At 59.2% G+C, this 27,909-nt stretch overlaps 2 protein-coding genes across 9 annotated transcripts; both read left to right on the top strand.

Annotated features, from left to right (window-relative positions):
* The first annotated feature begins 198 nt into the window (after positions 1-198).
* On the top strand, positions 199-14,976 carry GRK6 (G protein-coupled receptor kinase 6). Of its 7 annotated transcripts, none has more exons than XM_045822355.1 (17): positions 199-412; positions 1,399-1,513; positions 4,012-4,107; positions 5,038-5,150; positions 5,256-5,333; positions 5,658-5,758; positions 6,085-6,177; positions 6,275-6,338; positions 6,479-6,619; positions 6,908-7,098; positions 7,892-7,929; positions 8,020-8,109; positions 9,410-9,618; positions 9,699-9,836; positions 12,921-13,058; positions 13,150-13,284; positions 13,926-14,976. In XM_045822355.1, the coding sequence occupies exons 2-17, from the start codon at positions 1,456-1,458 to the stop codon at positions 14,016-14,018; spliced, it is 1,776 nt and encodes a 591-aa protein (XP_045678311.1). In that variant the 5' UTR covers positions 199-412; positions 1,399-1,455; the 3' UTR covers positions 14,019-14,976. The 7 variants fall into 7 exon arrangements, with proteins under 7 accessions (XP_045678311.1, XP_045678320.1, XP_045678284.1 ...); XM_045822328.1 differs by lacking the exons at positions 199-412; positions 1,399-1,513 and adding exons at positions 1,557-1,714; positions 3,708-3,856 and having other exon boundaries at positions 13,928-14,976; XM_045822336.1 differs by lacking the exons at positions 199-412; positions 1,399-1,513; positions 13,926-14,976 and adding exons at positions 1,557-1,714; positions 3,708-3,856; positions 13,476-13,919.
* A 2,526-nt stretch (positions 14,977-17,502) lies between these two features.
* On the top strand, positions 17,503-27,816 carry PRR7 (proline rich 7, synaptic). 2 transcript variants are annotated; one of them, XM_045827062.1, is made up of 3 exons: positions 17,503-17,569; positions 26,489-27,145; positions 27,356-27,816. In XM_045827062.1, the coding sequence occupies exons 2-3, from the start codon at positions 26,734-26,736 to the stop codon at positions 27,751-27,753; spliced, it is 810 nt and encodes a 269-aa protein (XP_045683018.1). In that variant the 5' UTR covers positions 17,503-17,569; positions 26,489-26,733; the 3' UTR covers positions 27,754-27,816. The 2 variants fall into 2 exon arrangements, with proteins under 2 accessions (XP_045683018.1, XP_045683010.1); XM_045827054.1 differs by lacking the exon at positions 17,503-17,569 and adding an exon at positions 17,720-17,862.
* Positions 27,817-27,909: the final 93 nt, after the last annotated feature.

Here is a 27,909-nt window from a genome sequence, read left to right as displayed (position 1 = left end):
TCCACCGCAAACCAACCGGGAAGAGGTAACGTACTAAATCCCACCTCTCTACTCTTTTGAGCGAATCCCTGGCTTCGGGGGCGGGGGAAGATGAAAAGGTTGTCTAATGGGAAGACGGCGCGGGGAGTGCCCGCCCGATTATTGGCCAAGTAAAGTAAACAGAGGGTGGGGTGGGGCGGGCCGGCAACAGGGTGGCCCCCGGGAGGGGGCAGAGAGTGCGCTGCGGGCGGCGGCGGCCCGGAGGCCCGGGAGGCCGCGGCGCGGTCACTGCGAGCCGAGCCGAGCCGCGCCGATCGCCATCCGGCCCCGGCTCCCGCGCGCGATCCCGGCCGGCGGCGCGGCCCTGAGGCGCCGCAGCCCATGGAGCTCGAAAACATCGTAGCGAACACGGTGCTTCTCAAGGCCCGGGAAGGTGAGACGTCCGGGAGGGCGGCCGGGTGCGAAGAGCGCGGACGCGCGGCCTCTGAGCTCCGCGGGGAGACTCCGCTACCCCATCCCCTAGGGCAGCGCGCCCAGCGCCCCGCACCCCTCGCAGACACTAGTCCTTCCGGCCCGGCGTCCTCCTCCGCACCTGCCCGCTGGAGCCCGGGCCCAGGAAGGGGCGGGGGTCAGGCCGCCGCCCTCGCGGCGGGCTAGAATGAAGGGGTGAATGAGCTGGTCTGGTGAACCGAGAGAACGGAAGAGGGAAGGGTGGGACCTGAGACCCGGGAGACCTGCTCTGAGGCCTCTCCCAGGAGAGAGGTGAGAAGATGCCTCTAGAAGGGGCAACTTACCCCCACGTGCCCCGGTCCCAGGCCCCGGCGCACAGCCTGGACCCGCACAAAGTGCGTACAGGGTAAAGGTTTGGAGAATGAATGAAGGAATATCCGACTTGGGGAAACTGCTGGTCACATATGGTACCAACGTGACTGCCACTTGCTCAGGGCTTCATGACACTGGGGACAGAGGTGAATGGGTCACGAATTTTGCCTTCAGGAAGCACACAGTCTAGTGGGGGAGACAGGCACAGAAATAAGCGAGGCAGCGTTGAGAGAAGAGAGCTTGCTGGGCTGGCCGGGCTGTACATGCAAGGCCTGGCGCAGGGAGCTCCTCACGGCTGCCACCCCAGATGTTAGTAGGCATCTGCTCTAGAGTGTCCTTGGGGACACAGAAGGGCCAGACCTGGTCCTCACTGTCTGGCCATCGGTCTGCCCCTCACCTGCTATTGTCCATCTTGGTAACTTAATCACCAGACACCCACTCTGTGCTGTGTCCTGTACAGGGTGCGGGTGGCCTGCGGTGAACAAGACCCTTCTTTCTGGAACTCTAAGACAGGGAGGTCATGACAGTTTTTCCCTTCTTTGCTGGGCTTCCAGGCTGAAAGAGTCTTCTGCTTCATCTTTTTGCATCACTTTGCAGGGACTGCCCCCCAGGTCACATAGGAAGTCTGTGGCTGACCCAGGTGTAGGACACAAGATGCTCCCTACACAGCCCGTAGGAAACCCAGAAGAGACCCCAGCTGGTCCAGCGTCTGGTATCTTCTGCCTGCCCATGGGGCATTGACCCCAGGAAGGTGCTGCCTGGCCATGGGCATGGCCAGCTGGGTCCTCAGTGCCCAGAGCCTTCCTTATCTCGTGTCCCCCTTATCGAGTCCGGGACCGGGCCTTCCTCCCAGCCTCTGGGGGCATCTGCCGATTCTGTTCTGCCTTGTCATCCAGCAAGCCAGGGAGGAGGGGTGAGGAGAGCCTGGCCAGGCCTTCCTCCCAGGGATGTGGCCAGTTCAGGCCTCAGTCTTGCTGAGAGCGCTGCCTTGCCTGGCCAGAGTGCGGGTGAGGCATAAGGGGTATGGCCAGTCTGGGGACCTGTACCTCCCCTGGGGAGCCTTCACCCCACCTGGCTCTGGCCTTCCCACCTGCCTGGCTCTACACACATCTCTTCTCTATGAACTTTAGTAACCTTTTTGTGCTGTGTTTGGGGACAGGACATGAAAACTAAAGGAAATCCTGATTGTCCCCAAGTCTAAACCCTGGTCCATGGACTGGCTGCATCAGAATCCCTTCATGAGCTGGCCAGCAGCTTGGGGCCAGGCCTTTGCCAGCTTGCCAAGTGATCTGAGGCCCTAAGTGGTTTGAGAACCCTTGGTGTATGTGTTCAGACCGGGGTTCAAATCCTTCCTTTGGTACTTCCAGGTTTGTGGTCTTAGACAACTTAGTTCACTTCAGGGTCTCTGTTTTCTCATGAAATTGGGCAAGTCAGGCAGAGCTGCTGTGGGGTGAAATGGGATGGCCCTGGGGGTGTGAGCCCTTGTATAGCCCTTCCTTTTTCAGGTGCCCAGAGGCACAGCAAGGGGACCATCTACGCTGGGGAGGAGCCCCACTGACTCTGGTGGCAGTTCCAGAACAGGATATTTGCATGTGACTCTGCTGCTGCCTTAATGTGGCTGGGAGGAGGGGGAGGAGGAAGTAACCGATGGGGGAGATGGGGGAGGTAGGCGGATGGAGGGTTGGGGGAGGGACCTGTGGGGGTGGGGGAGGAGTTCCCCTTCTGGGGAGGCCTTGCGGGGTTGGGGGTCTGTTGCTTACTCACAGTGGAGCAATGACTGTGGGATGTGCTGGGCGCAGGCTGCAGGAGGGCAGCTAGTGGGTTTCCCAATGGGTGCCCTGCAACGACACTTCCTCCTCTGGGCAGCTTGGGTCAAGAAGCACATCAAGGGACCCAGCCCTGCTCCCTCCCTAGAAGGCAGCCCCTTTCCCCTGCAGCACTTGCCTTCAGCAAGGCCAGATGGAAACAAGGCTGGGCAAACCAGAGGGGGAACTGAGACCAGGCAAGGGACAGTGGTAGCTTGAGATTGCCATTGAGCAGTTGGATTTGGGGGCCACCCGTTGTTGCCACAACCCTACTGGGTGCTGGACACAGGCTCTGCCAGTCACCCTCACAACACCCCTGGAGGTGGCTTTGGACCCGAAGTACACATGGAGAAGTTGAGGCTTACAGTGGGAAAGTGATGGGCCCAGAGTGTGAACTGGAGATTCCAGCCAAGGTCTGTGACTCCGAGGCTCAGGCCCCTTCCACCATTCTCAACCTCATGGCCCAGGGGTCACATCTGGCTAGCTCTCTGCACATGTTTTATTTGGCTGCAGTGGGAGTTTTTAAAAAATAGGAATCAGTATTTCACATAACAGTTTGGATTCCTAGCGGCTTTTAAGAAATCAGAAGAGCTGGCCACACTGAGCCAGCCTTCCTGCTTAGCAGCAACCCAGCCACAGCTGAAGTTGTGCTGCAGCTCCCCCTGTCAGAACGGGCAGGCCTGGTTCCATTCACCGCACTCCCCACCTGTCCCTGTTGTAGCCCATCTGGTCCACATTCACTGTACATGTCTGGCTTTGTAGTAGGCATTTGGGCTGCTACCTTGGTCTCAGCAGCCGCAGTTGAGGGGTCAACTGGGTAAAATGAGGCAGGTATCAGGGCCAGGGAAGCCCATGTGTTCAGGGGTGCACACCCTGAGTGCCACCCCTCACCGCCCCCCCCCCCCGCCCACTACCACCTTATTTGAGTGTCTGATAGCCCTGACGCAGGGCCCAGTGACTCAGGCTGTTCTCTGGCTCTGGCAGCTCTCAGGCATGTCCCATATGTCCTAGAATCTCTCCCTTCTAGGTGTTGACTTACACAGGTCCCTCCATTGTCATGTTTTTTTCTACCTTCTTTGCCTGGGAAACCCGACCTGCTAGGAACCAGCAGGCTGATCGAGGCTGCCTCAAAACCCCACCCTTCCCCCAGTGGCCTGTCCGTACTATCTTCTCGGTTCTTGCAGCCCAGGGACCCCTAGCAGGAGGGCATAGGGGAGCATGTGTGTCCTGTGTCCTGGAACCCAGGGAGGGTATGTTGGAGCCTGTGGAAGGAAGGCCCGGGTGCCGCCTGGAGGGAGGGAGTGAGCCGTGCCTGGGCTGGGTCCTGAGGCCTCTGGACCGTACTGAGGGTGGAGGGGAGGTGTGGTGGTGGCCAGACTCAGCACCTGCCTGCTTGCCTCCACAGGTGGCAGTGGGAATCGCAAAGGCAAAAGCAAGAAATGGCGACAGATGCTGCAGTTCCCCCACATCAGCCAGTGCGAGGAGCTAAGGCTCAGCCTCGGTGAGGCCTGGGTGGGGACCGGGTGCTGAGGCGAGGAGGACCTGCTGGTGCCAGGGAGCCTCCCCTGAGACCTCGCCCTGGGGCAGAGCGGCAAGGTTAGGGGTCCGGGGGCAGGCTGAGCCTGCGCCACCCAGTCCGGTTTCAGTTCCTGGGCTTGTGATGGGTGGAGGGCAGAATGCAAAAGGGACAGCAGGGGGCAGGTGGGTGACTGCAGGGAGCAGGACAGTGTCACATTTGGAGCAGTCTGAGAGGAGCAGAGCCTAGGGAACAGAGGGAGCAGTAGGGGCTGGAGCCAGCCCATGGATCCGAGGTGTTGGGAGCCCCAGGCCTGTGCTCAGCCCCACCCAGTTCAGCCCTGGGGGCGCATCAAAGCCTTGACCAGGACCCAGTTCCTGCTTATCCTGGCTGAGGCCCCAAGACTGAGCAGCATCGAGGTTGCCCAGGCTCCCTCGACAACCCGCACCTGGGCAAGTAGATCGTGGCTGCTTCCATCGCCTGGGAAGGAGGCCTAGCCTAGAGCTCGCCGGAAGCCACAGCTTCCTCCCATACTTTCGCCAGGCAGGCAGCAGGTGTGGGCCCAGCCCGGGCCTGGCCGGAACCTCAGACCACACCCAACCCCAGCACTGTGACAAATGCAAGTGGTGTGAACCGGGAGACTGTGGGGGAGGTGAGGGGCCTGGTTTTGGAGCTATGTTCCTGCCTGCAGTGAGCTTGGAGTAATCTCTGAGCCTTTCTGGGCTTCAGTCCCAAGCTACAATGTAGCAGGGTACCTGGCTCAGGGCTGTGGTGAGGGTTCTAAAGGAGATAAAGGGCACCGTGCTATAGCGCAGGGTGCTGTCTTGGGGGCCCAGGGCCTGGTGGTGTGGACCGGAGCGCCCCACCGGCAGGCTCCAGGTCCGGGAACCCAGCAGATCCCACCTCTGCCTGCAGAGCGTGACTACCACAGCCTGTGCGAGCGGCAGCCCATCGGGCGCCTGCTGTTCCGAGAGTTCTGTGCGACGAGGCCTGAGCTGACCCACTGCATTGCCTTCCTGGATGGGGTGGTGAGTGCAGCCCAGGGTGGACGGAGGTCCCAGGCCTGTGTGCCCTGGCTCCCCACACCTGGTACTTCCCCCAGACCTCAAGCCTCTCCGCCTCCCACCCTGCAGGCTGAGTATGAAGTGACCCCTGATGAGAAGAGGAAGGCATGTGGGCAGCAGCTAATGCAGAATTTTCTGAGCCACACGGTGAGTGAGTAGTGATGGAGGGGTGACGGCAGCGGGCAGAGCTCGGTGGCGGGGAGAGGAGTGACTGCCACCTGGATACAGATGCCCCAGGCCCACCAGGCAGCACTGCGGACACAGAGCCTGCGAGGCAGGCCGGGCAGCCTGACAGCAGCTCTGCTTCTCCCAGCTTCCAGGGGAGAGGCAACAACCAGACAGGCTGATACACCCCTGGCCTGCAGCCGCCCCCAGTACAGGCAGGCCTGAGATATCTGCCGTCTCTGCCCTAGGACTGGGCAGCTGGCCAAGGGGCCCCCCTTCACTGACCTGTCTGTGACCTGTCCCCAGGGTCCTGACCTCATCCCTGAGATCCCCCAGCAGATGGTGACCAACTGTGCACAGCGGCTAGAGCAGGGGCCCTGCAAAGACCTCTTCCAGGAGCTCACCCGGTAAGCCGCTCCCTCCCGCAGGCCTAAAACTGCACCTTGAGGAGGGCACTTCTATGGGCCCTGCAGACTGTGAACAGCTCAGCTGCTGGTGGAGGGGCTCAGCCTCTCATCCCAGCCTTGCCCCTGCTGTGTGACCTTGGGCAGATTGCCTCCCCTCTCTGTGGCATCCTCTGCTTCAACACAGGTGTCCTAGGTGGGTTAGCAGGAGGGTTGGCTGAGGATGCTGCCTTTTGGGCTGAGCATGCATGTAATGGGGGGCCTGGTTCATCAAGCTGACAACCTGGGGTGTCGGGCTGACCAGTGAGTGGGCTGGACCTTCTCTGCAGGCTGACCCACGAGTACCTGAGCGTCGCCCCTTTTGCCGACTACCTCGACAGCATCTACTTCAACCGTTTCCTGCAGTGGAAGTGGCTGGAAAGGTGAGCTCCTCGAAGGCTAGGCTGGGGCAGGCCAGGCAGTTGGGGCTGCCATGTGGACCCCTGCTCAGCCATTTGCTTCCTAAACCCATGCCCACAGGCAGCCAGTGACCAAAAACACCTTCAGGCAGTACCGAGTCCTGGGCAAAGGTGGCTTTGGGGAGGTGAGTGGCAGGTCAGACCCCTGCAAAGTGCGAGGGCTGGGTAGGATGGGTCCTGGAGAAGCCTCTCCCCGACCCTGAGCCCCCATACACCCAACAAGAGCACAGCTGGTTTCCATGGGCCCCATCTACCCTGGCTGCAGGTGTGTGCCTGCCAGGTGCGGGCAACAGGCAAGATGTACGCCTGCAAAAAACTGGAGAAGAAGCGGATCAAGAAGCGGAAGGGGGAGGCCATGGCTCTCAACGAGAAGCAGATCCTGGAGAAAGTGAACAGTAGGTTTGTAGTAAGTACAGACAGGAGACCCCACCCCACCCCTTGGCCATGCAGCGGCCCTCTCACACACTGGGCTGAGGTCTCTTCCCCCCACCCCACCCTTCATCCCCTCCGGGCACCACCTCTCACTCTTGGAGATGTCAGAGAAGGTCAGGCTTGGGGTGTTGACACCAGGCCCGGGAAGCAGGCTGGGCCCCCGCATAGTGGCACTAAACAGGATTTTGGGAGTAACTGGCACCAGCCCCACCACCAGGTGGCCTGTGGTCCTGCCTGAGGACTCGGGTCCCCTTGGCCACAGGTGAGCTTGGCCTACGCCTATGAGACCAAGGACGCACTGTGCCTGGTGCTGACGCTGATGAACGGAGGCGATCTTAAGTTCCACATCTACCACATGGGCCAGGCTGGCTTCTCAGAGGCGCGGGCCGTCTTCTACACTGCAGAGATCTGCTGTGGCCTGGAGGACCTGCATCGGGAGCGCATCGTGTACAGGTGTGCGGCTCTGCCGCCGCCGGGCGCTGCAGCTGGGCGCGAGGGGACGTGGTGGGAGAGCACAGGTGTGCTGGGGCAGCCACAAGCCCCTCTGAGCCCTGTGGCACGCTGGCTGGAGGCTCCGCACTTGCCCACTCCAGGCAGGCTCTGGGGTCTGGCTGACACAGGTGTGAGCCTGGGGTCACCCCCCACCTGTGACTTTGTGCCAGTTCGCTTCCTGCTCCCAGTACCGCTTCCTCTCCTGGAAAGCAGAGGCTGTAATTCCTACCTGGCAGATTGTCATAGGGACCAAATGAAATAATTTAATAAGAGACACTGGAGCCAGGAGCCGGGTGTGCAGGGCTCGGCAGTGAGGGCTCTGCCTGTTACTGTCATTGGTGGTGATTACCTTGGGGCCTCCCAGTAGCCCTGAAAGGGACAAGTGAGCAGCCCCATTTGACAGACAGGAAAGGTAGAGGCAGCCACCAAAGAGCTGTGGGGAGAACCAGGAGGAGGTCCTCGAAACTGGGGTGAGCAAGGGTACTAATGATATCTGGGGAGCTGCTGCGGGGGTTGGGTACAGATGCCTTCCACTTGCCTAGTGAGTCCCAGGGTCCCAGTTCCATTCTTCATCTGCCCCCTTGGGCCGGGGCTGATACAGGGGGAGGGTAGGGCGATCTGCCACCCTGGCAGCAAATGACTGCTGCACCTTATTGCACATCTCCGCCCAGGAGGCAACCAGGCTGAGAGGGGGTGGCCCTGCCTGGCTGCCTGGCAGCTGAGCAGCGTCTGACTCTGCCTTCTCTCCCCACAGGGACCTGAAGCCAGAGAACATTCTACTGGATGACCATGGTGGGTGGGGGGGGCCACAGAGGTAGGGTGGAGCGGGGTGGGGTCCTGCTCACCTGCTTACCAGGCTCCCCGCTCTCCCCCCACATTCAGGTCACATCCGAATCTCCGACCTGGGGCTGGCTGTGCACGTGCCTGAGGGCCAGACCATCAAAGGCCGTGTGGGCACCGTGGGCTACATGGGTGAGTCCCCCCACTTCTGTTTGGGAGTCTCCTGTGTCTCAGGGACTAGGAAGAGCTATTGTCCCTCTTTTGCCAGTCAGGAGGTCATGACTCAGGGCCCCACACAACGTGCCAAGCCACTTCACTTACTCACCGAATGCTCACTGAGCTCCTGTTAGCGGGGCTCTCGGGAGACACCAGTGAGGGGACTCAAACTGTGACTTTGGCCCCAGCTCTCCACTCCCCTGACCTGCCCACCCTCAGTGGGAGTGTCCCTATGGGGCGGGGCCAAGACGAGGCCCTAGGTTTCCCTCCAGGACCGTGACATGGATCCGAACACAGATCCCCGGCTGCGGGTGGTTTCTGTCCTGACCCTGCTGGTGGTGCGTGCTCGGGCCCGGCATTTCACTTCCCCACCTCACTGTCCCTGACTGTGACCATCACACCTGGTGCCAGGGTGGCCTCAAAGGTGGAGAGGCAGCAGGGGCAAGGTCCCCGCCCCGCAGGCAGTGTAGGCGCCTAGCAGGTGACTTTCTTCCTCCCTTCCGTGACAGTCCACAGGTTACAGCCTGGTGGCCGCACGGGCCTCATTTGTGTTTTGAGCAAAAAAAAGTTTTTTTAAAGACTTTAGATGGAGGGGAGGAGAGGGAGAAAGAAAGGGAAAGAAACATCAATGTGTGGCTGCCCGTCATGCATCCCCACTTGGGGGGACCTGGCCTGCAACCCAGGCATGTGCCCCGACTAGGAATCAAACTGGCAACCCCTTGGTTTGTAGGCTGGTACTCAATCCACCAAGCCGTATTAGCTGGGGCAAGATTATTTTTAACTTCTAAGTTTTTCAATCTTTATCCAAGGATATATTTATTGATTTAAGAGAGAGAGAGAGAAAAACATCTAATGGGAAACGTTGGGCGGTTGCCTCCCTGACGGGGGGTCGAACCCACCACTTTTTCCAACCCACTGAGCCACCCAGCCAATCAATTATTTAAAGACAAAATTATTATTTTTTTGTTTTTTAAAAAAATCTTGATTATGCTTCAAATGATTTTTTAAAACAATTAGAATTTGTTGCCAACAGTGAATAAGCCAGACAGCTTCACATTAAAATGGGGATTTCTGACTTTGAACAGTTAGAAGACCTGGCCCCCACCGGGTCACGTCAGCTCCGCTCGATGAGGTGTGTGCTCACCTCCACCACGGTCCCCACCAGGCCACTGCTGGTGCCGCCCTGGCTGGACGGTGTTTGAGCCTTGACATGTGCTGGGCACTCCTGGGGTGCCCCTGTCTCCCACTCACCCTGACTCCTGTGCCACCCACCCAGCTCCAGAGGTGGTGAAAAATGAGCGGTACACGTTCAGCCCAGACTGGTGGGCACTCGGCTGCCTCCTGTACGAGATGATCGCTGGTCAGTCGCCCTTCCAGCAGAGGAAAAAGAAGATTAAGCGGGAGGAGGTGGAGCGGCTGGTGAAGGAGGTGCCTGAGGAGTACTCCGATCGCTTTTCCCCGCAGGCCCGCTCTCTCTGCTCCCAGGTACGGCGGCCGGCGGGACTCCTGGGCCGGGCCGGGGGCACTTCTGCCGAGGCCACCCTGACCCCCCTCCCCTGCTACAGCTCCTCTGCAAGGACCCTGCCGAGCGGTTGGGATGTCGTGGAGGCAGTGCCCGTGAGGTGAAGGAGCACCCCCTCTTTAAGAAACTGAACTTCAAGCGTCTGGGAGCTGGCATGCTGGAGCCACCCTTCAAGCCTGACGTGAGTGGGGTGCATTTGAAAGCAGGACCAAGCCAGGGTGGAGGCTGGGGGCTCTTCGAGTCAGGACGACTTCAGTTTGAATGTGAGAAAACCCACCTTGAATGGCTTAGCCAACAAAACATAATGCCCTGGGCTCCCAGAAATGAAAAGCCACACCTGGGCTCCACCTGTGTTGTAGGAATTCTCTCTTCTCTCCCTCCCCAAGTACTGGTCCCTGTGCGGTCTTTCCTTGCAGGCAGCTCTCCCCCGGGTGTGGCACTGGGGCCCAGCAGCTCAAACCCACATCCTACCAGCTCCGCCACCCCAGTAGATAAAGAGCACCTCTTGCCCAACGCTTCCAAAAAGGGAGGAAAAAAGGCTGAAGGCTGAAGGCTGATGCGCATTGCCTCAGGTTGTCCAGAGGCCCTGGGTGGCCATACCCAGATCACGTGCCTGCCTGAAACAATGCCAGTGGGGAAGACTGGTCCCCCAAAGGAAAACTGAGATGCTCCTAACAGCAAGGGGAAGAGCTTCGGGCTGGTGGAACCTGGAGGTGCTGGCCTCCCACCTGTGTGCTGAACCCTTCCTCTTGTAGAGTCTCACGCATTTACTGAGCATCGTGGTGGGTTGGGAATTCTGTAGGCAAGAATAGCCTCAAGTTATCAGAATCCAAGTGGCAGAAACCCAACTCAGTCTGATTTATGCCCAGCATGGAGTTTGTTGGTTCATTTGGCCAGAAAGTGCCAGAGCAGGACTAACATCAGGGTGTCAGGGCACATTGGCTTTGCTTCAGCCTGTCGACGATCCTCCCACTCAATTCAGGCTTTTCTGTATAAAGTCGCAGGGAAGATTCTGAGTGGCCAAGGTTAGGTCATGTGCTTGCTCCCCCTCCCATGTGTGAGAGGACTGGGTTCCCTATTCACTAGGAATGCTGGGGAGGCAGGCCAGGTTGCTAGCTGTCAACCACATGTGTGATTGCTCATTCATTCAGCAAACATCAGAGGAGCCAGACCTCAGAGATAATGAGGTCCACAGGGCCCAGTCCTGCCTTCATGTTTTGGTGGGAGAACACACCAGCATAAACCACTAAGTGGAAACATTTTGGGTAATGTGAGGTGCAGCGGTGAAAAGTGAAGCAGGCTAGGAAGATGAGGAACGACGGTGGGGAGGGAGCGGGTGTTAGGATGGTCTTGGAGGAGCTGACGGTTAAGCAAAAGCCTAAAATATGTGAAGGAGAGAACCCAGCCAAGATTTGGGGTGTGAGCATTCCCAGGAGAAGGAACTGCTGGACAGTGAGGTCCTGAGGCAGGGACCAGCCTCGAGAGATGACGCGGCCACGAGGGGTCAGTGTGACAGATGGATCTTTAGGTGAGACGGGGGCCTTTGGGGAACAGTGAGCAGGAATGTGAGGTGTGGGCTGTGGGTCGTAGAGATCAATGGAAGTGGGGGACCCGCTAGCAGGCTGCCGCCTCTGAAGTGCTGTGTCATGTTGGCCTCACTGGCACCCCGAGATGTGGGCACGGCTGTGGGAGTGGAGCTGAGCCAGCACGGGCCTGCACTGCCCAGCCCGCGCACGGCACGCGCATGCGCACACATCATCTCCTTTAACCTTGAAACCGCCCACTGCCCGGAGCAGGCTTTCACAGTTAGAAAACCTGTGTCTTGGAGTTTTACTTTTTAGAAGTAGCAGGTGAAAATATAATTTTTAACAGCTTTATTGTGATTTAATTCACATACCGTACAATTCACTCATTTTGAAGTATGACTGAGTGGCTTTTAGCGGCCTTCGCCACCATCCAAGAGCATTCTCGCTCCCCCTTCCCTCCCAGGCCCTGTTCCCATTGGCGGTCGTTCTGTCTCCCCTTGCCCTGGCAACCACGGATTTTCCTGTCTCTCGATATTTGCCTGTTCGGACATTTCACATACACGAAGCTAGGCCCTTCGTGACTGGCGTCTTCCAGTTTGCATAATGTTTTCAAGGTTCATCAGGATTGTAGCCTATAGCGGTTCTTTTTTATAACCGAACAGTATTCCAGTGTGTGAACTTTCCCCGTTTTTGTTTTTCATTGGTTTGGTGGGCATTAGGGTTGTTTCCCTCTTTGGCTGTTACGAATGACATGCACATACAGGTTTTTGTGGGGACACAGGTTTTCTTTTCTCTCGGGTATGTATATACCTAGGAGTGGACTTACCGGCTCATATGGGATGGCTGGGGAATAGGCAGACTTGTCCAGAGCAGCTGGACTATTCTCTTCAAAGATTTTTATTTATTTTTAGAAAGCAGGGAAGGAAAGGGAGAGAAGTACCAATGTGTGAGAGACACATTGATGGGTGGTCTCCTAAGACACCCTTCCCCTCCCCCTCCCCTCTCCCCCCACTGGGAATGTGGCGGGTAACCCAGGCACATGCCCTGACCTGGAACTGAACCAGTGATCTGGTTTTCAGAACAACACCCAAGCCACTGGGCCACACCAGCTAGGGCATCAACTGCACTATTTTATGTGATGATGTTTTAATTGACACCCTTCACAGTAGGATTTAGAAGAAAGTGTATTGCTTTTTGTCTGAGATCAAGTGTAGAAGACAATGTAGCGATGAAACAAAGTGGCTTTCTGGAGTGAGGTGGGCTCTCAGCAGGGTGCTGGGGAGCTGGGAGGGTTTATTCCCCTGGTTGGCTGTGGAGCATGAGGGGATGGAGCTATCTGCTAAACAGCCCAGGACAGAAGACCCCGCAGCTCCGGGCCCTGCTGAAAGCGCCTGCTGAGGTTCAGCCTGCGCTCACCTCCCCGGCTGTTCGCCCAGACCACTGACTGGATGGAGGGGATGCTGGGTAGTGGTTCCACCTGGTGCTAGAGGCTGCTGGCTAGGGTGGGTGAGTGAGGGAAAATGATCCCCAGTTTACAGAGGGAAAACTGAGCCTCTAAGGGAAGGGACTGCCGTGCTTAGGAGACACATGTGTCATTGGTTTCTGACTCGGAACCAGAGATCTGTGAGGGGAAGGGCGCCACCAGGCAAGGCTGGAGCACCTAGAACGACTCAAAGCTGAGCTCTCCTCCCGAGCAGGGCTGGTGCTCCTGCCTGACCGCACAGCCTTTGTCCCCCCAGCCCCAGGCCATTTACTGTAAGGATGTCCTGGACATCGAACAGTTCTCCACGGTGAAGGGTGTGGAGCTGGAGCCCACCGACCAGGACTTCTACCAGAAGTTTGCCACGGGCAGCGTGCCTATCCCCTGGCAGAATGAGGTGGGGCTTGCCCATAGGGTGGGGGTGAGGGTGGGGGCTCCAGGGGGTGGCCTTGGGGGCAGTTCTCACACAGCCACCTGTCCTACGGCAGATGGTGGAAACCGAGTGCTTCCAAGAGCTGAATGTCTTGGAGCTGGATGGCTCAGTTCCCCCAGACCTGGACTGGAGGGGCCAGCCACCTGCACCCCCCAAGAAGGGACTACTGCAGAGACTCTTCAGCCGCCAGGTAACCCCCAGTAGTGTCCCACCTGGGCCCCCAGCCTTGCCCCAGGGGACGGTGGGTAGGAGGCCAGCTGGTGCCCGCATGTGCTGCGAGTGGGCCTCCTCCAGCTGTGCCAGAGGTGCCCAGGGTCTCTGGCCTCACTCCCACCTGTCCCCCGCCCCTGGCTGGGCTCATGGCCTCTTTTCTCTTTCCAGAGGTGAGCAGTGTAGGCTCCCCGTGGGTTGGCCTTCTGCCTGGCCTCGGGGAGCCACGGGCAGCCCTTCCATGGCAGAGGCGAGATGTGGGAGAAAGAAGTCCGGTGCCCGCTCCCCCCACAACCCACTGCTTCCATTCCCTGCACCCCAGCACCTTCAAGCTGCTAGCCTTGCTTAGCATCTGTCTCCCCATGCCCTGCCTCCACCAGCCCCAGGGGAGAGTGGCTGGATGGGGCCCTGCCCTGGCAGCCTGGGTTCCCCCGGTCCCCCTTATCTCAGCCTGTGGTTGGCAGCCTCTGCACTGATATCCAGGCCCCTCGTGGGGGGTCCCCTCCCCAGAGCATGGCCCTGGGCAGCTCCTGGCCTGTCCTGGCAGGGCCACCCAGTGATGGCAGTGGTGGCTAACACTGCGTGCTCTGCCTCTCTCCCTCCGTGTCTTCCCCGCTCTCCAGGATTGCTGTGGGAACTGCAGCGACAGTGACGAAGAGCTCCCCACCCGCCTCTAGCCCTGAGCCTGAGGCCCCCAGCGGTGGTTGGCGGTAGCAGCTACTCCGAGTGCTGTTTACAGTTTTGCACAGTGGTCCTCCCCATTGTCCACTCAAGGCATGGCCTGGGGAACACAACTGGAGCTGTCCCCAGTGTCCTTGGCCCCTCAGCCCCTGTTCTGGCTGAGTGTGGCAAGGCCTAGGCTGTCCCGGGGACAAAGGTGCGTCCCTTCAGCTCTTGTCTGTGGAGCTCGGGGCTTTCTGTATTTATGTATTTGTACGAATGTATATAGCGCCTCGAGCACCCTAAAGACCCACGCTGGAGCTGGCAGAGGGGCCGCTGCCAAACTCCCGGCTCCTTGGGCCCCTGGGTGCCCAAGCACTGTGCTCACCACCGCCGACCTCCGAGTGAGAACAAGACTCATGCCCACCCTGCTGCCCTGGGCTCAGGCTACCACCTCTGGGGCCCCATACAGGCCCTTCTCAGCACAGGTCAGAGCTGGGTCTGGGGCCTATGCCAAAGTGTGACCAGAGACTGGGCTGACCCTGGGGCCCACCAGTCCACTGCCCAGGCTGTCCCAGGCAGGTCTGCCTCTGCCTTCCAGCTCCCAGGGTGCCTCGTATCACGCTGGGCCCTTTCCTGAAGACACCCTTTTGCAGAAACATCCCCTCCCAGGTGCGGAGGTTTTCTCTGGCCAACCCTCAAACATTCCAGACTTCCCTCATGACAATAGACACGTGTGGCCAGCAATAATCCGCCCCTCCCTATGTCCGTGTGCGTGCGTGTGTGCGTGCGTTGGAGGTGTGTGAAGGGGGTTGGCTGAGGCCATGTGCCCACAACCTAGACTGCCCAGCCCTTCCAGATCCTGGTGGTTGTCCTGGTCCCAGTGTTGGGGTCGCATGGGGTTACAAGACCCTGGTTTTTCCACATTTAAAGCCAGTTTTTATTACTCGTTTTGTCTGATGTGAGCTGCCACGTGTCTGTGAATACAGCCTGAGCACAAACCTGTTCAGCAGCCCCTGCCTGCCTCTTTCTTTCTCCTGGTGCTCCCAGGGTCTTCCTGCTTCCCTCGCCCTGCTGGAAGCTGGAGGGGGTTGGAGGTGGGCCTGCTGGGGGCAGCCCTTCCAGCAAGGCCCAGGAGCCCCCTTGGCTGACCTTGGGCTAGCCTCTCCAGGCTGCCCAGCCTCGGTGGCCTTTGAGCTCACTCACCTGGTTTCTCAGCTTTCTATTGTAAATGGGATGAGGGCAGAGGCTTGGGGTCTGGCTCTGTGCTCCAGAGGTGGGTTCAGCCAGCAGTGCCCCCTCGGAGGCCATGGTGGCCTGGCCTTCCACTGTGGGTTTGAAACAGCCTGGGGAGTGAGGTGGGAGCTGCTGTTAGAAAACCTGCCCAGTCTGTCTCACCTACTAGGTGCCTGGCCCAGGGCCACCGCTCTGCCCCTGGAGCAGGAGGTGGGCCCAGGCAAAGATGGGGCGATGGTGCTGGGAGTCAGGCTGTACCAGAGGTACGTGGAGACCAGCTGTATGGGCACCTTTGGGATCCCCAGGAACCACCATGAGGGTTTATTTCTGCCTCTGTGCTGGGTACCACGTGCCATAGAGGCCACATGAGCTTTGATGTTACAAGTCGGAGTCCCAGCCTGGTCACTTTTCAAACTGGCTTTGTTCAGGCCCCTCCCATGTGTGGGAAGATGAGGGTGACACCCAGCCCCTCAGAGCAGCTCTGAGAAACCACTGGAGCAGCCAGTCACCCCACCCCTTGGCCCCAAGGTCACAGACAGGACTCCTGTCTACCAGTGGAGTGGGTGCTGGCCACCAAGCTGACATTTCTCGGGTAGCCAGAAGGCTCCAAGCACCCACTTAGCCTGTTCTGCTCTCCCAGCTTTGTGGTGAGTGGAGTGTGCACCACCTCTTCTGGTAACTGGAGGGGAAACGGCACAGAAAGGGCCTTGCTGAGTCTTCCAGCTGGTGGGCTGCTGTTGCGGGGTGGAGGAAGCCCGCCGAAGATGAAGCTGTATCTTGCCCCTGAGGTTGGGGCCCAAGATGTGTTTGCCCCTCTACCATAGCTCTGAGGGGAGGGCAGTTGGGAGGTGTCAGCATACAGTGGCTGAGAGCCCATCCCTGGGCAGGTGTGAGTGAGTTGCTAGGTGGACAGGAAGGACCCAGGGGCATACCACCTGCAATGGGTCCAGACCTCCCGCTTGGGCTAGGGAGACATTGAGGAAACTTCACTAGAGTTCACTTCACCCTAGAGCTCACTGCCATTTCTGCAGAGGAAACTCCCAGAATTGTCTCTCAACAAGCCTTCCCTGAACTCCCCTCCCTGCCATCCAGCTCTGAGGTGGGAGCTGGGAATTTGGGGACAGGGCTCCTGCCAGTGAGGGGCTCAGCCTGGTAGGCAGGCACAGGAGCAGTGGGACCCAGTGTGAGCAGTGTGGCAGAGACCGTCCAAGAGCTGGCAGGGCTGGGACTGCCATGGGGCTAGTGAGGGGAGCCCCTTTGGCCACAAAGGAGTCAGGGTTGGTGACCCCTAGGGCACAGGACCAGATGTGTCTGGGTGGTCAGGGCCTCTAGTGGTCTAGGATGGTGTGGAATGTGGTGGGGAGGCAGATGGAAAAGGAGTGGCTGGAGTGGAGGTCAGTGAGATAAGCCAAGCAGGGCTTTGCAAGCTGTTAAGGATGTGGGGCCTCATGTGGAAGGGGTCTGCCCAGCAAGTACAAAAGCACTCCAAGTTTCCTTTGGGAAACCCCCCACTCTCAGTCCATGCAGTTAGGTGGGGCTGGGCTCACACCCACTGTGCACACATATGCCTCCCACACATAGAGCTGTGTGACCTGGGCCTGTTAGGGGTCCTTGGTTGCAAATTAGAAAATATTAGTTAAAAAAAAGGGGTCGGGGCTGATAGACTGGAAGAACCAGACTGGGACGGCTCCAGGGTCCTAGCCATGTCTACCCTGCTGAGCCAGAGTCCAACCCCAAGGAGTCTGAATAACCAGGCTGGAAACCTACCCACTGTGCATCGCGAGAGCAGTCCACCACGATGACATCCCTGGACTGCAATATTTCCCCATGAAACAGAGAACCCAGTTCAGAGGCTGGCAGACAGCCAGGCTCAGGCTCAGCCTAGGCAGTGGGGCCTCGCTAGAGCTCACTTCTGTTGCTGGGGATGAGTAGGGTCTGTGGAGGCCAGCGATATGGTTCTCCTGCTACTTCTAAGTAAGCCTGTGGTGATGTAGGCTTGCTGGGGACACAGTGGGAGGAGACGAGTTGGGAGGAGGCCATGGATTCCTGAGTTGGCGCCACACTTGGGTACCTGCCTGCTCCAACCCTGCCCACTGCATGAGTGCAGTCCCTGTCAGCATGCGACCAAAGCCGGGACTTTGTGTGCTTTCCGGGCTGAGGCAGTGAGGGGCGGAGGGGGGGGGGCGGGGTGGGGGACGAGGGCGGGGAGTACGGGGGTCTGGACTTCAGCTGCTTGGTGGAGCATCCGTGTGCTTGGCCGATTGTGTGCACTGGGTTTGCCTGAGTGTGCCTGGCCCAGACAGTCTATTGCCAGAAAGGGTGAGGCGTGCCGAGCGCATTCCCTGTGCAAAGGGAACCCAGCGCGGCAGGTGGGTGTGGGTCCTCTGTCTTTGGCTCACGGAACTGTCTCCTCCGCTGCGAGGCGCGGGGGGCTGGGGCCCTCTGCTGGCGGCCGCGCGCGCGCACGCCGGGCTCAGGACGCGCCGTGAACGTGCCCGTGCGCGCGCCCTGGCGGCTCCAGCCCCTCGTTCCGAGCTGCCTTCGCTGCCACAGTCAGCTCCCCGGGGCCACCTTCTCCTGCCCTGGCCTGGGGCTCTGTCCGAGGGCCCCTCGCCACTCTCCCGGAGCCAGGAGGACGAGCTGGAGGAGGATGCCTGGGCCCGTGAGTACCGCGGCGGCGGCAGCGAGCTGGTGGACACGGAGTGAGGGCGGAAGACAGTTCCCGGGTCGGCCCCTTCCCGCGAGCGGCTCTGTACCCCGGACCTGGGTCGCCGCCCCGGCCCCCCGCCCGGGCGGGGGGAGCCCCTCCCCCAAGCCCCACCGCAGGGAGGGAGGGAGGCAGAAAGAGAGGAAAGGCGCCACTGAGCGAGGGAGAAGGAGCAGGGCGCGAGCAGCCACCGGTTCGCTTGGAAACGGTTGCCACAGCAACGGGGTTCACTCCCCGGCAACGCGGCTGCGGGGCGGCGACGCTCCCTCCCACCCCTCCCCCCACCCCACCCCACGCGGGGCTGCAGCCCCAGGGCGCTGGGGGATAGGGGATGCAGGGACTCCTCCTCTCGCAATTGAAGTACCTTGGCCCCTCTGGCTCATCTGGGTGTGCCTCCCTCCACAGCCGGTTGATGGTGGGAGTTGGGGGCGATTGCCCGGTGGGCACAATCTGGCTCCCACGTGGCTGCAGTCGTCGCAGCAGGGCTCCTGGGGTGGCTGTAAACGTGAGGCCACCCTAGCCTGCTGTGGCAGGAAGGTGGCATGGAGACTGGGTCCGGGGTCTGTGCCTGACCACCCTTCCTCCCCCACCGCCACCGCTATCACTTGCCTTTGAAATGGCCCAACCCCGAATTGGGTGCTGCAGAGACGATGTTCTTTACCGGGGGAGAGGAAAAAAGCTCGCATCCCTCGCCCTCACATGCCCTGCCGAACGTGGCGGCTCAGGCTGGTGGTGGGCCTCTGCTCTGCGTTCCAAGCCGCCATTCTCCCGGGAGGGATGGGAACAGTGTGGGCAGGGGCAGAGGAAAGGACACTGCTGACCTGGGGAAGCTGAACCTCAGGCCAGATGGGAGTGCCCCGGCCCTTTGTCTCTATCACAAGTGTCCCTTTCTTGTCTGAGCACAAAGCCCAGACTGTGCTGGGTGGCAGGCGTGCAGGCTGGCAGGCAGGCCAATGCCACATAGAGATGCCTTGACCTCCAGGGAAGCTCCTTTGGGAGGATAGCAGTGGGTCAGAGGAAATGACCTCTGGCTCCCCTCCCAACCTCCTCTCAGAAGCAGTGTGCTGGGGAGAGAACCATCCCTCCAGTCAGCTCTCCTGGGCCTGACTCAGCAGATGCCAGCCCCTACTGACCGCAGGCCCCAACCACAGACCACAGCCCACAGCCACCACCCTTGGCATTCCTTTCCCATCTAGGGAGGTGTCCTGGGCACCAGAGGTGACCATTATCCTGGGCATTTAAGACCTTGGCATAGAAGCCCATGGATGGCTGGTGCCCTAAGCCAGGCCCGAGTCCCCACCCCACAGACAGCAGTGCTTTTGGGACTGTTCACGGGCCCCTTTCCTTCTGCTCCCGCTCTGTGTGAGACCTGGGGCGAGGGCTCCGCCCCTGTCCTTCCCAATCCTCACAACAGTGACTCAAGGTAAGTTTGCATGTCCACTGTAGAACTGAAAACTCCTGCTGCTCAGGGGGGCGGTGACTTGCCCAAGGTCACAGAGCCAGTCACTGGAGCGAGGTTTCCAATGCCCATTCTGATGGCACAGCCCCTCTGCCTACTACACATCTCTCGTGAGCCTGGCAGGAGAGAACTGTAGAGCTTTCGAGAGGGGCATTCTTAACCTTCTCTTGTCCACTGCCAGGGAGCAAATGCCATCCTTCTGGCCTTGGTACACCTTTCCTTTTTCCAGATCCATCAGCCAGATTCTTGCTTCTTCAGGTGTTCTGTCTGCTGCTGGGCTGGCCTCCTCCCTCACTCCCTCCATTTTCCATCTCCAGGGAAGACCAAGCAGTGAGGTCCACCTTAGTCCCCTGGGAAACCCCAGGGGTCTAAGCCTTAGTTTGTGGCCTGATCAGCTTGCAGCCTGGCTGTGGGAGGAAGAATGTATCAAAGAGTAACCCGTTCGGGGCTGGCCCCTGTGGGTACTCAGTCTAGCTCGGTGGTTGGAGACCCAGTGCCTCCAGGGCGCAGGGGGCAATGGGATGAGGTGAGGGGTGCTGAGATGCTGCTTAGCTATTGCCACTTGCCTGGTGAGAACGGGGACGAGGTGTAACCAGGCTGCCCGGTTTCCACGAAGAGCTAGAAATCCAGTCTTTTATGTAAAAACTCCTGGTTTCTAAATGTTGGCAACTAATTAATTTTTAAAAATTGATTGTGGGCCAAAAAACACACCCATAAACCGTGTCCAGCCTGCCAGTCATGAGGCGAGGACCCCTGTCCACAGTCTAGTGGTGGCACTTTTTGCCAGACCACCCCTGGCACAGGCAGATGTGGTGCCACAGTCTGGCTTCCAGACCTCTTGAGGCTGCAGGATGCTGGCATTTGGTGGGTCGAATGCAGCTGTGCATGCTGGTCTTGGAGTGAGTTTCACCTCCCTCATCAGTTCTGCCTCACGCAGCCAGGCGGGCGTCACCATCGCTGTCTGACAGGCCAAGGGCCTTCAATTCAGACTCGGGAGGAGCTAGGATGGGGTCACCCAGCTCCAGCAGGGTGGAGCAGGGCAGACATGGAATTTGAACCCAGGGCTCCCCCCATTAGTGCTCTGTGTGTTAGACCCGGCTGCTCCTCAGGAGAGGGGTTCCTCGTCCCCCTCTTCACTCTCATGGTGTGGCCAGCCCCTGTGGAGACACAGATCTGAGTACATTAGGTGCGGACCCACATAAGGCCTCTGCGCCCACAAGCCTCAGGGGCCCAGTCTCTGTCGTCCTGTTTACAGCTCCCCAAGCCCTGGGATCCTGGGCTCCTCCCTCCCTCCTCTGTCCCCTGGTCTGAGTCCCTGTCACTTCACTTGACCAGTAGCTCTGGCCCCATGGGCAGCAAATCTCATGACCCAGAGCCCCAGCTGCTTGGGGTCTCCCCTGCCCACACCACAGACCCTGGCCAGTGCCTGCATGGGGTCTTTTCCTTTCATTCACGTAGACGTGTGGCCCTCGGCTTGCTTACAGAACACCCTGCCATCGCTTCTTGGCCTTGTGGCTCAGGCCAAGTGTACAGAACAGCCCGCCAGGGCCTGGAGCTGGGTGGTGGCTCCCCTCTCAGTGACTTTTTGATGAAGGAGGCTCTGGCCAGCTCCACGCCTGGCTGACTTTGGCAGCTGGCACAGTTCCCATCATCCCTCTGGCCTGAGTTCATCTGTCTTGGTGAGGGAGGAGTGTAAAAATGTCCCCAGTGCCTTCCTGAAATGCCCTTCTTGCCAGGACAGTGGACTTCGCAGTCACCTGGGAGTTCCCATGTGGGCCTGAGCCAGCTCCAGCTCCTTGTCTGTGGGGTGGGGATGGCAGCAGCCACCTCCTGGGTGTCACCGAGATAGTGAATGTACAGAAGCCAGCGGGATCCTGGTGTGTGCAGGGCACACAGGATGGGTTAGCAGCCACTTTCTTCTTTTTAAAAATTTTAAAAAGAATTTCTTTATTTATTTTTAAAGAGGGATGAAGGGAAGGAGAAAGAGGGAGAGAAGCATCAATGTGTGATTGCCTCTCGAACGCCCCCCACTAGGGACCTGGTCCGCAACCCAGGCATGTGCCCTGACTGGGAATTGAACCAGTGACCATTTGGTTGGCAGCCCATGCTCAGTCCACTGAGCTACATCAACCAGGGTCTTTTAAATTTTTTTTTAATTTGCTTATTGGTTTTGGGGAGAGAGAGAGAGAAACATCCATTTTTGCTGTTCTATTTGTCAATGCATCATTGGTTGATTCTCATGTGCACTGTGACCGGGGATCAAACCTGCAACCTTGGTGTACTGGGTGATGCTCTAACCAACTGAGCTACCTGGCCAGGGCAGCAGCCACTTTCTTTTCTTTTTTTTTACTATAAACCATTTATTTATTTATTTAATCATTTATTTTTCTTTGTTTTTAATTGACTTTATTGGGGTGACATTGCTTAATAAAATCACAGGTTTCAGGAGTACAGTTCTACAGCACATCATCTTGTTACGTGTGCTGTGTATTCACCGCCCAGGTCAAGTCTTATCCTGTCACCGTTTACCCTCTCCTTCCTGTCCCTGTCCCCCGAAGCCACTGTCTTCCACCCCACCCTCACTTCTCACACACACTCCCCTCCCTCCTCTGTCCCCTGGTCTGATTCCCTGTCACTTCACTTGACCAGTAGCTCTGGCCCCATGGGCAGCAAATCTCATGACCCAGAGCCCCAGCTGCTTGGGGTCTCCCTTGCCCACACCACAGACCCTGGCCAGTGCCTGCATGGGGTCTTTTCCTTTCATTCACGTAGATGTGTGGCCCTCAGCTTGCTTACAGAACACCCTGCTGTCGCTTCTCGGCCTTGTGGCTCAGGCCAAGTGTACAGAACAGCCCGCCAGGGCCTGGAGCTGGGTGGTGGCTCCCCTCTCAGTGACTTTCTGATAAATGGCCAACATTTCCCAGGAACTAATTGGATCAGACCCAGGTCTTGAGGTGTTCCTTGTCCCTACAGCTAAAAGGTAATTGGACACCTCCAGTCACTCCTTCAACAAATGGTTTTTGAGCTACGGTGTGCCAGGTGATCAGGACAGACGCAGACTCTGGTGCCGAGTACAGGCCACTACAGAGCAGTGTGACATCACCGGGCTTCCCAGCCAGCGGGCCAGGGGGTGGGGGTGGGGTGAGGTGGCTCAGGGCTGACTTGTCCAGGCAAGTGACAGGCCTCGAGGCTGAGTAGTGACTGCTGGGGCAAGAGCAGCAAAGCTGTGTGGCAGGCCCCCCCACACCCTGAGAAAGTGGAACTGGAGGCTGAACTCCAGGAGGGATGATCCGTGGAACCCTGAGAGGGAAGGCTGGAGAGGCCTTGGCAGGGGCTCGTCCCAGAGGCTGTGATCCAGATCAGCGGCTTGCTCTTACCATCTGCTTTCTGGACCAGCAACAGCAGCACGGGCTGGGAATTTATTAGAAATGCAAACACTCAGGCCCCATCCCAGACCTGGGAGTGGAGCCCAGAACTCTGTCTTAACAAGTCCTCCACGCGGCTCTGTCGCTCACTCCAGTTCTAGAGGCTCCCGCTGAGCTGAGTTAGAGAGCTGGGCTGTGAGGCAGTGGGGAGTCGCTGGGGGGTTTGGGCCAGAGGGGCCCAGGAAAAATGGGCAATGTGGAGAGTGGGTGGAACCCAGCAGGAACCCAGCACAGAAGTACAGAGAGTGGTGGTGGCCATGGTAATAGGGGCACAGGTGAGATGTGCAGGTTGCCAGCCAAGGCAGTGGCAGGGGGACCAAAGGAAGTGGTTAGATGAAGGCACGCTGCACTGGGCAGAGAGACGGGATTTGATTGATGGGGTCACTGGTGGGTCCTTTGCTGAGATAAAGGACCCAGTAGCAGATCTTTGGGGCCTGAGGTTGGGGAACTGGGGTTCTTCACGTGGAGAGGCAATGTGGCAGGTGCCTGCAGGGGTGCACCAGGCCCAGAAAGAGAGATCTAGGTGACCCTGGGTGTCATTTCACCTCCTGGAGCCAAGCATTCTCTGTGAAATGGGACAAATGCTGACAGTCCTCAGGATGCCTGTGGACGACCTGCAGTGCCCAGCCCTGGTGTGGGGAGCACCTTGGGGACCCACATACCTCTGCATCCCCAGCTCAGAAGCCTCTAGAAGCACTCATGTTTGTTGAGCCTCTCCAAGCCTTTTGCACAGATTAGCTTAATATCCACCATGGTCATTGAAGGGGGACTGAGGCTACATAGAGTTTAAGAAACCTACTGCCCTGGGCCTTGCTTTCATCTCCTGCTGTGCTGCCAAGGAGCATGTGGCTTTAGAAAATAGTACAAGGCAATATGCTCACAAACTCTACAGACATGTCAAGATGGAATCCTAAAACACATTCAAATAACCTGGGAGAAGGTAAGAAAAGAAAGGGGGAACAAACAGAAAACAACATAAGACGGCAGACTTAAGGAGGAGTCCATCTGCGGGCACCACACCTGGCATGGCCGGAGGCAGACACGGGGCAGGTGGTCACCGTGAACAGTCAGGAGGGGCTGGGGAAGGTGAGAGGCTGTGAACAGGAGGCTATAGCAGGGGCTGCCAAAGCATGACAGCAGCCCAAGGAGCAAAGGGATGCTGCTTGGGGAGCCCTTGAGCAGCTTGGCCTGGTCAGGGAGTGAATGTGGCAGGGTCTGGACAAACGTCCTGATGGGGACGCATAGTGCGCCTGCTGTGGGTTAGATGGGATGGACGGCTTGACTCCCGTACGGCCAGATGCTGGGCAGGAGGCAGGCCTCGGGCAGGGCCCCGCCCATTCAGACTGGGTATTGGCGCCAGGGTGGGGTCTGGGGGCCAGCTCAGCTGCAAGCCATCTCTTCTCCGACACAGAGTGGCCTAGTGGGTAAAATGCAGCAGTAGTTCCTGCCTCCTGGCTGAGGGGCCCCAGTGGCATTCAGCTGGTCTTGGGTGTGGCCTGACACAGCCTAATGCCCAGCCAGCTGCACTGGGCCCCTAAGGGCACAGTCAGCCTCTGTCCTTTATTCCTAGTTAACAGAGGGCTGCCACCCCATGTTTCCTCCACCTGTAGCCTGTTCCCACTCTGGAGCTGGTGGCTAGAAGGGCCAGGGCCTTAGTGGGAAGGAACAGGAAGGCATGCTTCGGTTACAAGCTGGCCAGTTTGCCCACTGTCCCTCGGCTCACATGCACCAGGCTTTTTATGTACAGCTCAGCTGTCAGGTAGGGGAAGGGGTTTTGATGGGCTTTGGATGCAGACTCAGGCTAAATCGTAGCCCACCCCCCTTTACTAGCTGTGTGACCTGAGGCAAATTAATTTCCTTCTCTGAGCTGGTCTCCTCATGTACCAGAGGGACCCCTCAGTGAGAAAGTGGTGTGGAGGATCACACAAGATTCTACTTGGCAAGGGCCTAGGACAAGGTCCTCAGCAGGTATGTCTATTTCTTCTTCAGCCAAACATCACCTCCAGCCCCAGAAGCTCCTTTTTCTGACCCAGAGTTGTTTTTGCTTTGCAGGCCAAGGAGCCTCCTAGTTAGTGCCAACTTCCTCAGAGCATTCCTGAAAATTCCTGTGGGCTCAGGACGAGGAGACAGATTTAATTAACTCCTAGTGACTGGCAGCATGGAGTTTTTATCTGGGCTGCGTCGCCATGGCAGCCTCAGGCAGGGTTGTATAGGGGGTGGGTGGAGCTATTGTTCCTGCCATTGTCTGTTCTGGTTCCCCGGCCCAGGAGAAAGGGACTGGCACAGGCACCAACTGACACACAGGCACCAACTGACACACGGCACAAGGCAGCTGTGGAGTTAGACAGGAGCCATTTGGGGTGGCCTGTGGCCTGGATCCCCCCTGAGCTTGGGGGCTCCAGCCCACTGTGGCCCCCAGAGCTGAAAGTGTGTACATTGGACACTGAGGATAGGGGTGTCCATGGGACTCCTGGAAGAGGCCCACAAAGTAGCTCAGGCACAGCCCTCTCCCTCCACCCCCTGGGGCTGGGTTTTGTGGCCAGGCTTGGATTGAAACTACAGCACCCGCCACCTGCCATCTACACAGCTAATTGCTCCACCCCCTCCTTCTCTGTAAAATAGGAATAATTCCAGTTACCCTAAAGGGTTGCATATGAAAACCCCTGGGTACAAGGCATTCAGGAAGGGCTCATTTCTGTTCTGCGGGGGTGGTGAATAGTCGCCTGCCACCTGTCACTCCGCAGTCAGGGTTCCCTCCTACATTCCTCTTAGGATGCCAGGCTCCCCTCTCAATCCTGTCTGTGGAGGGGAGTCAGAACGATAAGTGCCCATCTGGAGTGATGTGGGACCAGGTGGTTCCAAAGACGAGCTACTTTTCCTTCCCTCTGTAGAAAGGGAAAAGAATTGAGGGGAAGCGACCCGACTTCCTGGAGCTAGAAGGGCAGGGCAAAGCGCAGCTACTGGGGGTAGGAGGAGAGGAAATGGGGATCAGGCAGGCGGGTGGAGGCGCCTGGAGGAGAGGGAACAGCCCACGCTGGGTTGGTGGGCGGGCGTTCCGCAGACAAAGGCAGGTGGAGTGCCGTAGCAGCCGGAATCACTACCCGCCCGCCCCCCCCTCCGACCCCGCTACAAGAGTGGTGACAACTGGAAGGCCGCGGTGCAGGCTGGGCAATTCCAGGCTTTGTTGGGCAGCCAGGGTGAGAGCGGGTACAAGACCAAGAGGGCCAGGGGCTGCTAAACACACGGATAGGGCTGAAGCTGGGATCCGGTGGCTGCTTGCAGGGCTGTAGGTGAGCCACCCTTTCCCCGCAGCCAAGCAACCGCACCGAGGCTTCTTTTCAACGTTCTGGCGGGGGTCCACCAGCGGGCCTTGAAACCCTCTCGGAGCTGTGTCCTGGAGATGTGGGTAGCCAATCTCCCTTACTCAGAGGCTGAATCTGGCCTTCTCGCGCCCCCTGCCGGCCGGCCTGGAACTCCCTCGGCTCCCCGGCCTCGGCTGAATCTCAGATTCGGGAAAACCCTACCGGGGAAACCTCGGGGTGTGACGTCACCATCTTCCGTGACGTCATTGGGGCCCCGGTGAGTGCGGGGGTTCCAGCAGAGGAGGCTTTCCCGGGGCTGCGCAGGGCACAGAAGTGGGCAGGGAAGTCGTCTGAGCTGCAGCGCACCTTCACCGCGCCCTGTGTCTGTCCCATAGGTCCTGCGCGGTCCCGGGTGAGGCCCGCCCGCGCGCCCGACGGCGCCATGGAAAAGAGCGGGCACCAATGCTGTTGCTGTCCCCCGCCGGCTCGCGCACGACTTGAGCCCCGCAGCGGGCAGCCCCCGGCCGCAGGTCCCCAAGTGATGTTGTCGGTGCCTGGGAGCGTGGCGCGGGCCTGGGGCCACGTAGAGGAGCCCAGTGTCCAGTGAAGCAGCCGAGGACCCGCCGCCCGCGCCGCCGCCATGGTTATGTCCCAGGGTACCTACACGTTCCTAACGTGCTTCGCTGGTTTCTGGCTCATCTGGGGGCTCATCGTCTTACTGTGCTGCTTCTGCAGCTTCCTGCGCCGCCGCCTCAAACGGCGCCAGGAGGAGCGACTCCGTGAGCAGAATCTACGCGCCCTGGAGCTGGAGCCCCTCGAGCTCGAGGGCAGCCTGGCTGGAAGCCCCCCAGGCCTCGCGCCGCCGCCACCACCTCACCGCGGCCGCCTTGAAGCGCCAGCGCACGCGCACCAGCACGTGCACGTGCACCCGATGCTGCATCACGGGCCCGCGCAGCCACACCCGCATCCCCACGCACACCATCACGCGCTGCCGCACCCGCCGCCGCCGCACCTCTCCGTGCCGCCGCGTCCCTGGAGCTACCCGCGCCAAGGTAAGTGCCGACTTACGTCGGAGGCTACCGGGGTGGGCGGGGCCTCGGCCGCCGGCGGGCTTGTCACTGACGCACCCGCCCGTTTCCCCGGGGCAAACTCCTCTGACCTCGGAAGGAGCGGGCTGGGCCTGCCTTTGGCGGCTGGCCAAAGTTTCTGCGGGATTCTGGGACGGGTGGCCTCACGCTTTCGGACCGTTTCCCGCCCCGCAGCGGAATCGGACATGTCCAAGCCACCGTGCTACGAAGAGGCAGTGCTGATGGCTGAGCCGCCGCCGCCCTACAGCGAGGTGCTCACGGACACGCGCGGCCTCTATCGCAAGATCGTCACGCCCTTTCTGAGCCGCCGCGACAGCGCGGAGAAACAGGAGCAGCCGCCGCCCAGCTATAAGCCGCTCTACCTGGACCGAGGCTACACGTCGGCGCTGCACCTGCCCAGCGCCCCACGGCCCGCGGCGCCCTGCCCTGCACTCTGCCTGCCGGCGGACCGCGGCCGCCGGGTCTTCCCCAGCTGGACCGACTCAGAGCTCAGCAGCCGCGAGCCGCTGGAACACGGAGCTTGGCGCCTGCCGGTCTCCATCCCCTTGTTCGGGAGGACTACAGCCGTATAGAGGGGCACCCGGCGACTCGGGTCCCACTAGCGGACTCCTGGCCTGACTGCGGGGCCTTTTAAATGCTTCCCTTGGACTGCGGGGGGTGGAGGGTGGGAGGGATTTCTTACCCTGTTTGTTACACTTTGAGGATAATAAAGGTGTGTGATTCGGTTT

Source organism: Phyllostomus hastatus, unplaced genomic scaffold, assembly GCF_019186645.2.
Source record: "Phyllostomus hastatus isolate PE091 unplaced genomic scaffold, TTU_PhHast_1.1 phas_contig_150, whole genome shotgun sequence".
In the NCBI taxonomy this organism is placed as follows: Eukaryota; Metazoa; Chordata; class Mammalia; order Chiroptera; family Phyllostomidae; genus Phyllostomus; species Phyllostomus hastatus.
The sequence above is the reverse complement of the archived record's forward strand: the minus strand, read 5'-3'. Positions and strand labels throughout refer to the sequence as shown.